General features: G+C 40.7%; 1 protein-coding gene across 1 annotated transcript in view; it reads left to right on the top strand.

The window, feature by feature from the left end:
* Nucleotides 1–9,068: 9,068 nt before the first annotated feature.
* LOC124119917 overlaps nucleotides 9,069–16,154 on the top strand; it is a 26,646-nt gene continuing 19,560 nt past the window's right edge. The window contains exons 1-2 of the mRNA XM_048382788.1: nucleotides 9,069–9,086; nucleotides 14,184–14,460. Coding sequence (XP_048238745.1) covers nucleotides 14,215–14,460 — 246 coding nt within the window. The 5' untranslated portion in view covers nucleotides 9,069–9,086; nucleotides 14,184–14,214. The remainder of the gene's footprint in view (nucleotides 9,087–14,183; nucleotides 14,461–16,154) is intronic.

Here is a 16,154-nt window from a genome sequence, read left to right as displayed (position 1 = left end):
AGGTAACAAACCAAAAATGTTTTTAAAAAAATGGAGACCTATCTCACTTTTATCAGTTTTTTACAAATTTACAAAATAGCTTCCCTTGCTATCTCCAAAAGAATTAAATCTGTGCTCCATATATTAATTAGCGACAACCAAAAAGACTTTATGTCTGGTAGGTACATCGGGGGCGAGATAACGAGATTATTTATGACCTTATGGAATACACAGAATCACACCAAATTCCTTGGACTACTTCTACTTATCGACTTTAAAAAGGCATTCGATACCGTTGACTGGTCCTTCATAGATAAGACACTAGCTTTTTTCAATTTTGGACGATCAATACGTTCGTGGTTCATGACATTATAAAACGGGATAGAACCCAGTGTACTTGTAAATGGTTATGGTTCGCCTATGTTTGATATACAAAGGGGATGTCGTCAGGGTGATCCACTCTCTCCATACATATTTATTGTCTGTGCAGAGATTCTTGCCGTAATGATAAAAATATATTTATATATATATATCAAATGGGTAACAATAGACATTGTAGAATTTCTAATCAATCAGTTTGCAGACGATACAACATGTATTTTAGATGGTTCCCAACAATGTCTCTTTGCTGTGTTTAATGTATTAAACGTCTTTGCCAGATTTTCAGGTCTAAAAGTTAACATTGACAAAACGCGTCTCATATGGATTGGATAAAAAAAAACGCTCAAAAATGAAATTATGCCCCCAACTTAATCTCAATTGGGACCAAAGTGACTTTGACCTTATAGGACTTACATTTACCCAGGATCTTGATGATATGACAGTAACAAATTATAAAGAAAAGATTAGAATATGTGAACGGTTAATGTATATTTGGTCAGCCCGCAACCTTACTCCCCTTGGCAGAAACACGATTTTAAAATTGTTAATTATTCCTAGGCTACATTACTTATTCAGCTCACTACCAAATCCAAACACTGATGTTGTTCATGCGTTTCGAAGAAATTGTTTTAAGTTTATCTGGAAGAATAAGCCTGGCAAAATTAAGAGAAACCAAATCATTTGTGAAAAAAAGGATGGAGGGTTCAATGTCCCTAACATTAAAGCAACAATCCAGGCTAAAAAAATATCAATGATAAGACGCTTTCTTACTTCGAAATCCAAGTGGAGTTATCTATTTAATCTTAATCTTCCCAAGTTACCGGCAGGTGCAGGCATTATATTAGAAAAAAACTGTAACAATTTAAGAAATAAACTACTACCACTTACCCCAGACAATTACTACAAAGATATTTTGACTGCCTGGTGGGATTTAAACGCTTAACTGGAACATGACACAAATCATTTACTGGCCAATAATATTTGGTTTAACAGTAATATATGTACTGGGCGTAAGCCCGTCTTTTATAGCACCTGGAATCAAAAGGGGGTATGTTTCATAAATGACCTCCTTGACAAAGATGGAAAATTTCTGTCGTTTGGCAACTATTTAATATCTTTCGATATAAAAACGAACTTCTTACTATATAACGGCCTTACCGTGGCCATTAAACACTATTTCAAGGCAAGTAATGTTGAACTAGAAGAATTGAACAAGTTGCAAAATCCAATTATACCCCCAAGTATCAAAAATGTGCTTAAATTTGCAAATGGATCGAAATGCTTCTACAACTTACTAATTCCAGATATCATTACAAAAAATATACACTGTACGAAATGGGAAAAGAATATTCTAAAGGATGATTCAATTGATAACTGGTCCCAATACAATAGAATGCCTTATCGGTGTTCGAGAGACACTGAACTGCAATGGCTCCAATACAAAATACTTCATCATATACTTCCGACTAATGTTCTCTTGTGTAAATTAGGCAATGTTGAAAGTCGAAATTGCAGTTTTTGTTCAGTTGATATCGAGACCCCAATCCATCTTTTCTGGTCCTGTAATATGGTTCATCAAATCTGGCGTCAACTTGAAGTTTGGCTACTTCAAAAGGCTAACATCCAAATCGAAATAACAAATAAACATGTGATGATTGGTTTTCCAGAAAAGCGCAATGGCCCTCTAAATATCATCTTTTTAATAACAAAAGATCTTATATTTAAAAGTAAGTAAAATAAGAGACTTCCGTCATTTCAAGTCTTTCAGAACGAAAAAAGAAACTACTAAAACCTTACTAAATGTTCAGCGAATATTGAGTGTGACATTAGCCTATTCTATAAATTTTGGTCAACGTGCCATCATCTATTTAGATGAATAATCAACTATGTACTGGAATGTCACACTTTATCAAAAAAATGTAAAATGATTGAAAAAATAAAAAAATATATTAAAAAAACAAACATTACTGAATTCAGATCTTCCAGTATCTCCGTGCAAACCATCATCATTATAAGGCAGTAATTTGTGAAATTAACACATGTTTGATGACATATGTCATATGCAATATGTACTTATTTCTCAACAATACACATGCCTCGCAATCAAATATGAAATGGAGTTCATCTTCAGTGTTATTAGTACTACACATCCTACAAATTCGCTTAACAGTTATAGTTTCTTTACATCTGATATTACAAGTCTACAAGCACTAATCGGTACTTGTGTACCAGCACACAATACATATTTACAAAAAAATATTATGAAATCTTTCAATAACAGCTCTTTCTTGGAAGCCCCACACCTCCCCCCCCCCCAAAACAACAAAATAGGTTTTATTTTACAATCAAACAACTTAGATAACATATTGACAGGACTATTTGGGTATTTATGCTGTAATTGCTTTATATCAAACAGAGCTTTACTGGCTTTTGAAACGAAAGTATTTGTACACACTGTCCATGACAACCTAGTAGCAAAACATAATACCTAAAAAAATCATAATAAGTTGATGTCTTTAGTAGCTCTCCATCAAAATACCTCTTCTCATAATGTAGTAAATTGCCCCCATTTCGAAAAACTAATATTTCTGTCTTATCCATATTTATCTGTAAGCCCCATGATGTACAACATGTACATAAATCTTTCTTTGCAAACCAATAACACTGTCATAAAAAATACATAAATCATCAGCATACAATAATAACAGTAGTTCCAAATAGTCTACACCTGTGAATATACATCTTACATCTGCATCTTCCATCATGGATTGAAATTCTGAAATAAACATTGCAAAAAATGTTGTCTGATAACACAACCTTGTCTGACTCCACTAAATTAAACTATCACAATAATCAGTAATAGTAGTGTTGGATACTCTTACAGCTGCTTATCTATTTGAATACATATTTCTCAGTACAGAGAATAATTAACCATGAACGCCTTTATTCATTATTGATACCAAAGTAATTTCCAATTAAAAGAATCAAATGTTTTCTTGAAGTCTTCATTAATAAAAAACGTCCGCCACTTTTAGATGAATAATTTTGTACAAGATATTGCAAAGTGAAAAGATATGCCTTTATAATTATTAACACAGTCAAAGCTTCCTTTTTATGGAGTGGTACAATAACACTCTCAGCTCGAAAGGAAAATTACCCGTTGACAAAATATTATACATAACTAACACTGCAACATTGGATCATCTCAGCCTTAATACCATCTGGTCCTGCAGCTTTACCCTGCTTCAGATCTTTTATGGATGATTCGATCTCTTCCTGTGTAATATCATCATTACGAATATCATTTACATCGTCATCAGTACAGATAATCACACAATTGTTCACTGTGGTTATTAATAACATAATCTACCTGCTCAATGATATCCGAGTCCACAAGTATATAAGTATTGTTTAAACTATTCTTAAAATAACCAAACCAATCTTCTATGCAAATCTTATTGGAAACAGGATTACAACTTGCCTTGTTTGTCAATGCACATATCTTTTTCCAAATGTTTTACTTTCTCCACTACTGTCTACAAGTTCACGAAGTCTCTTCGTATTCTCATCTCTTCTTCCTGCATAAATACCTGTAACTATTCCTTAATGTAGACTATTTAGAAAGAATCCCCTTACCACCAGTAACTCTAAACTTGTCTAATACATTAAACCTTTTAGTCTTCATATCCTCACCGCCTCTATCGCACCATTTTTCTCCAGATGTACGTTTTGATTTTCTATCTCTAGAAAGTAATCCGCATGAAATAGAACCATTATGTGCAGCATTGGTCAAAGCTTCAACAACTAAATCACCATTCAAAGACAATAAATGCATAAACCCATCCATGTCAAGTGCAGACAATGACTCAGAAACACTATGTTCAAAGGCATCACATATTTCATTTCTCCATGTATATCTAGGAATATTATTTACATGCATTTCATTAACATTATCGACCTGTCTATCACATCCATGGTGGGTAAGTACGATAGGAAAGTGATCTGATTCAAAGCGAGTATGTATGCTAAAGTAGGAATGTTGTCAAAAAAGCTAGTTGAGCAGAGTACATAATTAACCAAACTAGCGTCACTCTTCTTAAAACAAGTAAATGATCCTTCCTTACCCCCAGGAAATCGTCCATTTACAATGTGGACAGAAAACGTACAACAAAAGTCTGCAGATCCCTCCCTTATTCATTTCACACATCATCTCGCCTACTGCGGGGCACGTCAAATACGTCCGATACATACTCCATGTCGTCTAAACATGTAATAAATCTGTTGTTGTCGTCGATAATAAAATCTTTCAAATTACCACACCGTGCATTATAGTCGCCAGGAGGAATAATTTCCCACTCTGGATGTTCATATAGCACAGCATTTATCTCAGTACTCTATACCCTTATGGATTCTATTGTCTGTCATTACTGAAGTATTTACAGGATGGATATATACAAAACCAATAAGTAAATTACGTATGAGACTAAATATGCTCTTATCAAATAACAGAAATAGCATGTCTGTGTAGTCAGTGATAACAAAAAACTGTATAGCTGTGTGACGTACTGCGTGTCATGTGTTCTACTGTAGGGGCCGCCTCCGTGGTCTAGTGGTAGAGCGTCCGCTTGGACAGCGAAAGGTCAGGGGTTCGAACCCCGCCCGCGTCCAAAAAGACGTTAAAAGCTGGTGCTTGTTGTTATCCTGCCTGACGCTCGAAATTAAGGGGCTGGTCAGTTCGGAGTCATTATACTGTATCTAAGTAGGGTATTAATGTTTTAACTGAGGCATGGTATCTCAGTAGACTAGCACTATAAAATCGGCATTCGTCCGGACTAGTACAAACAGCCACACACACACACACACACACTCGTGCATGCACGTCGCTACATAAGTTCAATAATGTTGGACGCGACGTTACTCCTCTACAGTACGTGGGGGGTTGATTATCGATGCGCACCTATTCCTCCACGAGGTGGAGGTGTCGCTACTGATGTACAGATACGGCCGGGACGCTGTGTCAGCTGATACGGATGCATGCAAGTGATTCACGTACTTTTTTCTCAACAGAAGCTATGCACTTAAGCGTTTCAGACACCTGAGCGTGCCTTGTCGTGTGATAGGCGTGGCCGTGACGGCACATGTGTGAGAAACACCTGCTCACGTGACAAGTCTGGGCTGCTGATCACTTCGCGTTTCAAATCACTGAATCACCCACAGACTGTAACCATAATCAGAATATTGTATAGAAAACATATTTTTCAGAAAGCGTTCATCAAGTAAGAAAACAAGCATCACCACTGCTTTTGGGCCATTGATATGTTTGACTGTCAGAAAGTAACTTTATTATGTTTAACGACTGCTTGTGAGCTTCACGTGGGAAGAAAGCCTGATGTCTGAAGCGATTAGCACTTTGGAGAAACCCAAGACCACGGGTATGGCGTTGAAAAACCTGGAAGCAAATCAAACCGGGATTCAAACCCTTGCCAGCCCCAACACCACTATAGCCTCACTGCTGTACCATTTAATTCCTCAGTGATCTATAGCCTCATTGCTGTACCCCTTACTTCCTCACAGATCTATAGCCTCATTGCTCTACCCCATACTTCCTCACAGATCTATAGCCTCATTGCTGTACCCCTTACTTCCTCACAGATCTATAGCCTCATTGCTGTACACATTACTTCCTCACAGATCTATAGCCTCATTGCTGTGCCCCTTACTTCCTCACAGATCTATAGCCTCATTGCTGTACCCCTTACTTCCTCACTGATCTATCAGCTCATTGCTGTACCCCTTACTTCCTCACTGATCTATAGCCTAATTGCTGTACCCCTTACTTCCTCACTGATCTAGACCCTCATTGCTCTACACCTTCCTTTCTCACTGATCTATAGCCTCATTGCTGTACCCCTTTCTTCCTCACGGATCTATAGCCTCATTGCTGTACCACTTACTTCCTCACTGATCTATAGCCTCATTGCTGTACCCCTTACTTCCTCCCTGATCTATAGCCTCATTGCTGTACCCCTTACTTTCCTCACAGATCTATAGCCTCATTCCCGTATCCCTTACTTCCTCAATGATCTATAGGCTCATTTATATACCCCTCATTTCCTCACAGATCTATAGCCTCATTTCTTTACCCCTTACTTCCTCCCTGATCTATAGTCTCATTGCTGTACCCATTACTTCCTCAATGATATATAGCCTCATTGCTGTAACACTTACTTCCTCACAAATCTATAGCCTCATTGCTGTAACACTTACTTCCTCAATGATATATAGCCTCATTGCTGTACCACTTACTTCCTCACTGATCTATAGCCTCATTGCCGTAACACTTACTTCCTCACTGATCTATAGCCTCATTACCGTAACACTTACTTCCTCACTGATCTATAGCCTCATTGCTGTAACACTTACTTCCTCACTGATCTATAGCCTCATTGCTGTACCACTTACTTCCTCACTGATCTATAGCCTCATTGCCGTAACACTTACTTCCTCACTGATCTATAGCCTCATTGCCGTAACACTTACTTCCTCACTGATCTATAGCCCTATTGCTGTACCACTTACTTCCTCACTGATCTATAGCTTCATTACTGCACCATTTACTTCCTCACTGATCTATAGCCTCATTGCTATACCACTTACTTCCTCACTGATCTATAGCCTCATTGCTGTAACACTTACTTCCTCACTGATCTATGGCCTCATTGCTGTAACCCTTACTTCCTCCCTGATCTAGACCCTCATTGCTGTACCCCTTACTTCCTCACTGATCTATAGCCTCATTTCTGTACCCATTACTTCCTCACTGATCTATAGCCTCATTGCCATAACGCTTACTTCCTCACTGATCTATAGCCTCATTGCTGTACCCCTTACTTCCTCACTGATCTATAGCCTAATTGCTGTAACACTTACTTCCTCACTGATGTATAGCCTCATTTCTGTAGCCCTTACTTCCTCACTGATCTATAGCCTCATTCCCGTAACACTTACTTCCTCACTGATCTATAGCCTCATTGCTGTACCACTTAGTTCCTCACTGATCTATAGCCTCATTGCTTTAACACTTGCTTCCTCACTGATCTATAGCCTCATTGCTGTAGCCCTTACTTCCTCACTGATCTATAGCCTCGTTGCTGTACCACTTACTTCCTCACTGATCTATAGCCTCATTGCAGTAACACTTACTTCCTCGCTGATCTATAGCCTCATTGCTGTACCCGTTACTTCCTCACTGATCTATAGCCTCATTGCTGTACCACTTACTTCCTCACTGATCTATAGCCTCATTGCTGTAACACTTACTTCCTCACTGATCTATAGCCTCGTTGCCGTAACACTTACTTCCTCACTGATCTATAGCCTCATTGCTGTACCCGTTACTTCCTCTCTGATCTATAGCCTCATTGCTGTACCACTTACTTCCTCATTGATCTATAGCCTCATTGCTGTACCACTTACTTCCTCACTGATCTATAGCCTCAATGCCGTAACACTTACTTCCTCACTGATCTACAGACTCTTTGCCGTAACACTTACTTCCTCACTGATCTACAGCCTCATTGCCGTTACACTTACTTCCTCACTGATCTACAGCCTCATTGCCGTAACACTTACTTCCTCACTGATCTATAGCCTTATTGCTGTACCGCTTACTTCCTCACAAATCTATAGCCTCATTGCTCTACCACTTACTTCCTCACTGATCTATAGCCTCATTGCCGTAACACTTACTTCCTCACTGATCTATAGCCTCATTGCTGTAACACTTACTTCCTCACTGATCTATAGCCTCATTGCTGTACCACATACTTCCTCCCTGATCTATAGCCTCATTGCTGTACACCTTACTTCCTCACTGATCTATAGCCTCATTGCCGTAACACTTACTTCCTCACTGATCTATAGCCTCATTGCCGTAACACTTACTTGCTCACTGATCTATAGCCTCATTCCTGTACCACATACTTCCTCACTGATCTATAGCCTCCTTGCTGTACCCCTTACTTCCTCCCTGATGAAGCTAGGTGAGGGTCGATGCAAAGATGGACTATACATACGCTATACACATTTACAGCTCGACACAGTTGAAGCCCTTTTGTTTTCTACCTTAGGAAGGCAACTTTAATTCCACACACAAATGGAAAACAAATTAAAATTTTGGTTCTTTAAAATCTTTTTCAGTCAGTTGGATGGATATTGCGCTGACATTTCTGCAATAATTCATATGACTTGTTTCCTTTTCTTTCTATTGTGCGGTCGGGCAGCCTTGTGTTTAAAGCGTTCGCTCGTCACGCCGAAGACCCGGGTTTGATTCCTGACATGGGTACAATGTGTGAAGCCCATTTCTGGTGTCCTCCGCCGTGATATCGCTCTAATATTACGAAAAGCTGAGTCAAACAATGCTCACTCAATTTGTTTCTGGTTGATATCGTTTTAGTCTGGACAGCAATTTAATTCGAAACGATATTGATTGTTTAACAATTGCAGAGCTGATGAAAGAGAGATGTCTGTCCATGGTGCACCTGTTGCCGTGATGTGAAATCGGATGTGTTGCTTCATTTTACTCCAGTAGGTTCCGAGTATATGCACGAACTCGACAGCGCCACATCCTGGTCACACCTTCAACTTAATGGCACACCATCAGGCTATAAAATACTCATGTCCTTTGTCCCACAGCTCATCTGGAACGAGGACCACCATCACGCAAGGTAAGTTCCACCAGTGTCCTTGTCGCAAACATGCTGAGGTACGATATAGTTGTTTGTTTGTTTGTGTTTGGGTTTAACGACGCACTCAGCAATATTCCAGCAATATGGGGGTGGTCTGTAAATACTCGAGTCTGGATCAGACAATCAAGTGATTGACATCATGAGCATCGATCCACACAATTGGGATACGATGACATGAATCAACCAAGTCAGCGAGCCTGACCACCCGATCCCGTCGTTGCCTCTTACGACAAGCCTAGTCGCCTTGTACGGCAAGCATGGGTTCCTGGAGACCTATTCTACCCCGGATCTACACGGGTCTGTGCGATATAGAGGCAGATCAATACGTATGTTTGTCCATGGTGCCGGGAGCGAGCAGACCAGCATAGCAATGGTCCGTGTGATATTTATGTCGCACGTCAATCCACTGTATGAGGGGGTAAAGGGTGGCTCAGTCGTCTGAGGTCAAATATTTCGCCGTGCAGAGTTACACCCGTGGCATTAAACCCAACTCACTCTCTCACGCTGTTACGCGGGTGTTTGATGTTTCACTCACTCTGCATGCCTATCATGAGGGTTCCTGCAGTACGTGACCGCCTTCGTGGTCTAGTGGTAGAGCGTCCGCCCGGAGAGCGGAAGGTCCGGGGTTCGATCCCTGGCTGCGTGATACCAAAGACGTTAAAACATCATGTCTCGGAGTCAGCATACTGTGTCTGAGTGGGGTGAGGTGAGGTGAAATTGTGTTTAACGTCGCGTCCAAGATTATTGCACTTATATAGCGACGTGCATGCACGTGTATGTGTGTGTGTGGCTGCTTGTACTAGTCCGGACTGATGCCGATTTATAGTGCTAGCTCACTGAGATACCATGCCGCAGTTTAACATGAATACCCCACTCAGACACAGTATACTGACTCCGAGCCGACCAGTCCTTGTTTTAGCCCCTTAATGCCGAGCGCCAGACAGGGTAACAACAAGTACAATCTTTTAACGTCTTTTTGTATGACGCGGCCCGGGATCGAACCCTGGACCTTCCGCTCTCCGGGCGGACGCTCTACCACAAGACCACGGAGGCGGTCTCTGAGTGGGGTATTCATGTTAATGAATGCAGCATAAAACAACAAACGTATGGTGGCCGAGAGGGGACATCGCTTTCTCGCTCTATCGCTTTCTCGCTCTTTCGCTTTCTCGCTCTACCCATTTCTCGCTTTCTCGCTCTATCGCGGTTAAGCAATATCCCCTCTTGACCACTATAGGGGCCGCATGTGATATCTGCTGCAATTGGGAATCCACCTTTTTGTGCGTAAAATGTAATTGATTTATTTATGGCCCTATTCAGTTGTATGTGACCACCACGCCGAAAGCGCGTGGCAGATCATGGCAATACGCTCTAAATAAATCAGGTTAAAATCTAAATATTTACTTTTCAAAAGAAGTTAAGAAGACTATGGTTAGTTAGTCATGGCTGATTGTTTTGCAAAAATACAATCTTATAATTGTGGGTGTTCTATAACTTGTTACAGTGTGTCATAAGGTTGTCCGTAAATGTTCTTTTTGACATTTGATGTATGTTTAACTTCAATTGTGTTTCTTGTCTTGTGCAAATCTACAAATATATGTACTTGCAAATAGTAATTTGATATACACCGCTATGAGTGAGTGAGTGAGATGGTTTCACGTCGCTTTTAACAATAATCAAGTAATATCACGGGGAGGACCAGAAATGGGCTTCACACATTGTACCCATGTGGGGAATCGAACTGGGTCTTCGGCTTGACGAACAAACGCTTTAACCCCACTGGCTACCCCACTGCCCTCATCGCTGTGGCGTTACCACAGTTGATATGTGTACCTGTGTGTGTGTGTGTGTGTGTGTGTGTGTGTGTGTGTGTGTGTGTGTGTGTGTCCGACTCATTGTCTGTGTAAAAAGGTAGTAGATAACTACATAACTCACATCAGAACGCACAATTGTTAACCATACAGTTTAAATGGATAGTGAATTGCTACATAAATATGCATATTCCTGCCTGAGCCTATACCATAATTGGATATCCAGTCTCTCCTGGCGGGAAAGTTAAACTATATTTTACAAGCACTTTAGCATTAAATTTAATTCCCGAAGGCAGTTTGATCGAAAGTCATTTTAAGAAACGAGTTGTTTTTAAAAAATATTTACAACGCATTTCATTTCTATTGTCCAAGGAATGGGGTTACGGGTTAATTACGCTCTCGAAAGTCGTATATGTGACTTAAGGTAGAGACATATATCTAATTCATCTGTATGTTGTAAGGGAAACATAACTGTGTACATGTATGCATAATGTACATGCAACTTAATGAACATAATTGTGATCCCGAAATCGGACGAGCACATATTCGGCTTCAATTCCAACTCTAATGACCGAGAAAAAAATCTCTTTGAACGTTGCAAACAATACAAACTGGCTAATAAAACTGACAATTATTTGTCAATACTATGAACAAAATGAAAATATGAACAGTGACTATCTGTATTCTGTGAATCTTGCTTATTTATTACACTACAAGAAAATATACAAGCTAAACGAGAAAAAATTACGTGTGTATTTTGTAACATATCTATCTACTACCAGATGTTTAAAAAATCTTATCATAAGAGGCAAAATAGCGGTGAGAATTACAGGAATGGATCACTAAATATCAGCAAAAAACGTTTTAATGTACGGCATTATGGGAAATATCGCTTTCTCGCTCTATCGCTTTCTCGCTTTCTCGCTTTCTCGCTCTTTCGCTTTATGGCTTTATCGCTTTCTCGCTCTATCGCTTTATCGCTTTCTCGCTCTATCGCTTTATCGCTCTATCGCTTTCTTGCTTTATTGCTTTATCGCTTTATCGCTCTATCGCTTCCTCTAATGACTAACCATAGTCATATGAAGGAATCGGGTGTTCTTTAACTTCTTTTGAATAGTATGTACTGTAAATCTTGAAATTAACGTTAGAGTTAATCATTAATGCAAAAAAGTTAGTGTAGACTTAATTACCGTATTCGACGTAATAAGCGCCAAGGACGCTCTCAAAATTAGAATATTATTTTGGTGAAAAAAAAGTTGAGTTGAAAGATTTCGTGGTTTTTGCTGACAGCCTCAAATGTTTATGTACGACAGATATATATTTTTCCCGAATTTAATTGCCCATAATTAAGTGTGCATATAACGAGTGCGTATTTTACGCTAATAAATAAGTCTTGTGTACATTAATCAATCGGAAGGGGTGCTAATTGGGATTGTTCACTAGCCAATATATTAGCAAATATTGCTGTGGGCGTTTATTAGAGCGGGGCGCTTATTACGTCGAATACGGTAATTATACTTTGCATTTATGTCTCAGAAATGACTGTTGATAAGACGGCCTCACTGAACACTTTGAATAGCGGAAATACCAACTTGAATATAAAACCAATGAACTATCTATTTCCACATGACGGTTACTGAGAACAATATGTCATCCAAAAACTAGAAATTACATAATGAACATCCGGTAGTATTACCATTGCTTGGGTGAGGACTTCCACTTTGATGACATCTACTCCGCAAACAGAACAAACATTGATATAAGCGTTGTTTTTAGGAAAACACTATTGCTTTTTAGGAAGTACGTACTACTCAGCGCTTTTGAGCGGTGTTATTTGCTATTTGTTTTGATAGCTTGGCCAGGGGGCGGGGGATCCGATAGCCAGATAGGGACATAAATCAATCAAATTCTTTTTTTACGCAGAAATACGTGGACGGTTATAAAAGCACATATGTCTGTACTGTTTAATTATATTAAAGTAGATAGTGAGACAATTTCAACCTTCCGTCCATATGTATAATTTGAAATGCGATTGGAAAGATCTCAGCTCTCTTTTATGATTAAAACCCACACCAGCGCCCCCACCGCCCAACCCCCTCCACACACACACACACACACACACACACACACACACACACACACACACACACACACACACACACACACACACAGACACACACACACACACACACACAGACACACACACAGACACAGACACACACACACACACACACACACACCCAACACACACACACACACACACACACACACACACACACACACACACACACACACACACACACACACCCAACACACACACACACACACACACACACACACACACACACACAGACACAGACACACACACACACACACACACACACACACACACAGACACACACACAGACACAGACACACAGACACACACACACACACACACCCAACACACACACACACACACACACACACACACACACACACACACACACACACACACACACACACACACACACACACACACACACACACAACACACACACACACACACAAACACACACACACACAAACACACACACACACACACACACACACACACACACACACACAAACACAAACACAAACACACACACACACACACAAACACACACACACAAACAAACACAGACACACACACACACACACACACACACACACACACACACACACACACACACACACTGAGGACAATTCATTAATGTTGTTTTACGTATATACTTTTTATCGTAAAGAAACACACAACGCATGGGGCCCATATCGTGACCAAGAGGGAATATGTCTATACCGCGAGAAAGCAATAGAGCGAGAAAGCAATAGAGCGATAAAGCGATAAAGTGAGAAAGCAATAGAGCGAGAAAGCGAGAAAGCGATGTCCCCTCTCGGTCACCATACAAACGCGCCCAAAATGGCTGATTTTGGATCCCCCGCAAATACAATTGATCAGCCATTCTCGACACAAATTGTAGGGTCCGGGGGCCAAATGCTAGGTAACGGGGGACTTTAAGCGTTCAGATAGTCATTTTTGTAACTTGTGTAGGTATCAGCACTAGTCTTCGTGCCCCTTAAGGCTAGTTAGTGGACTGTCATCTCTAGTACCTGTCTGTAGCTATCTGTCATGCGACATCATGGATCTATACTCTGTAGAATCTCATGTGATTTAATTTACCTCTAAACCTAATACCCCAATAGTTCCTCAACACCCAGGTACAGTATATATATATTCCACCTGCAGAAGCGGTCCAGTGAACCAACAGTGAAGAAGAATGCTGATGTATCTACTTTGGGTGTTGTTCCTGCCCGGCGCTCTGGGGACTGGAGGGGGCGTGGACTTGACCATGTCCTCAGGAGCTTCCGGCACCGCTGTCGTCAAGGCTGTCGTTGACAGGATCAGGTCCAACTGCATCCTCGGGGACGACCGTCTGTTCCTGCGACGTCTGGCCTACGTGGAGTCAACAGACGGACGAGATGCCAAGACATACAGATCTGGGTATGACGGGGGCATCTGGCAGGTAGGCTCCTCTACAAGGCTTGATTCTAGTGAGTGTAAGGTTGGAAAAGAAAATGTTTGTATACCGTCCTGTATTTTTATGTATAGTGCCATGATTTCTGGGGCTATTAACATTGGCTACAACTGTCGCAATTGTTCATATTCAGCAAAATTATGTTTTTGTATTGAGTTGCTATGAATGTCAGTAAGAAGCTGTATTCAACACTGGTGAAATGACCGCTGGACCATATATACATGTGCGTTGTTTCTTTCACTCAGAGGGGTGGTCAGGTAGTCTGGTGGTTAAAGCGTTCGCTTGTCACGCCGAAGACCAGAGTAGCCTTTAGAAACCCCCACTGTCCCTAGTGGACACACCCACATCTGAGTAGCCATGAGAAATCCCAACCGTCCCTAGCGGACAGGCCCACAACAGAGTAGGCATGAGTAACCCCTACCGTCCCTAGCGGACACGCCCACCACTGAGTAGCCATGAGAAATCCAAACCGTCCCTAGCGGAAACACCCACAAGGGTAGGCTTAAGAAACCCCAACCGTCCCTAGTGGACACACCTACCACTGAGAAGCCATGAGAAACCCCTACCGTCCCTAGCGGACACACCACCGTGGAGTAGCCATGAGAAACCCTACCGTACCGTTGTTCTGAAATTAGTCTTGGCATTTCAAATGTGTTTGACATTTGCTTCTGTGCAGTTTTTATTCCCCCGTGGCACGTGCCTTTCTATCAGCAAGAACATCACGTGATTTTACAATTTTCGCATTTTCTCAAAAACACGTGCGCATTGCCGGTTAAATACAGGTGCCTTTAGGCTATGTGTTTGTGCCTATTGGGGTTTAAAGCAGTACAACTAGTTTAGAATCACATTATTCTCAAAAGTGCGAAGTTTATTTTGCAGTTCAGTTCGGTTCTGATTGAAACATATTTTTGAGACAATGGCGCAGCTACCATAAAGGCAAAGAGAAAACAGACCGCAAATATATTTCCAAGGTCGTTGCTTAAAACACAAAAAATCACTTGTCAGTGCTTGCGGCTATCTATTTGTCCGTCAGCTACAGTAATTGCTCTTTAGGAACTCTCATCCGAGTGATGTCACCACTGGTCATTACTTAACAAATAAACCACGACTGCGAGTTGTTTATTGGACAATAAAACACTGCAAGGAGAATAAAGCAAAAGGGGCGCAGACCCGAGATATTTATTTTCCCTGTACGATAAACAACGACCACCTGTCGTTTATGTCGTATATTGGATATCAACATTATGAACAGCCTATGAAACTGTTTCGTTGAATAATCACGACGGGTTATTCTCTGGCATCTTACTTCCTTGTAGCTGACATTACATTATTCGCGTTATATTGTAAAAGTTCATTGTTCATTTGCACAGGTAATGGAAGGAGTTTCGAATTCCTTGCACTGTGCCAAAAACGCAGTATCAACACATTCTTCGTTTAAAATAACACTATGATTACAACTGCACCTTTAAAATTATTACAAGTCATATGAAGTACAGTGGCGGGTGTGTCCGCTAGGGACGGTAGGGGTTACTCATAGCAACTCAGATGTGGGCGTCACCGTAAGAGACGGTAGGGGTAAGTCATAGTAACTCAGTGGTGGGCGTCTCCGTAAGAGACGGTAGGGGTAAGTCATAGCAACTCAGTGGTGGGCGTCTCCGTAAGGGACGGTAGGGGTAAGTCAT

This window comes from Haliotis rufescens, unplaced genomic scaffold, assembly GCF_023055435.1.
Source record: "Haliotis rufescens isolate VD_foot unplaced genomic scaffold, xgHalRufe1.0.p SCAF_41, whole genome shotgun sequence".
Taxonomy (NCBI): domain Eukaryota; kingdom Metazoa; phylum Mollusca; class Gastropoda; order Lepetellida; family Haliotidae; genus Haliotis; species Haliotis rufescens.
The sequence above is the reverse complement of the archived record's forward strand: the minus strand, read 5'-3'. Positions and strand labels throughout refer to the sequence as shown.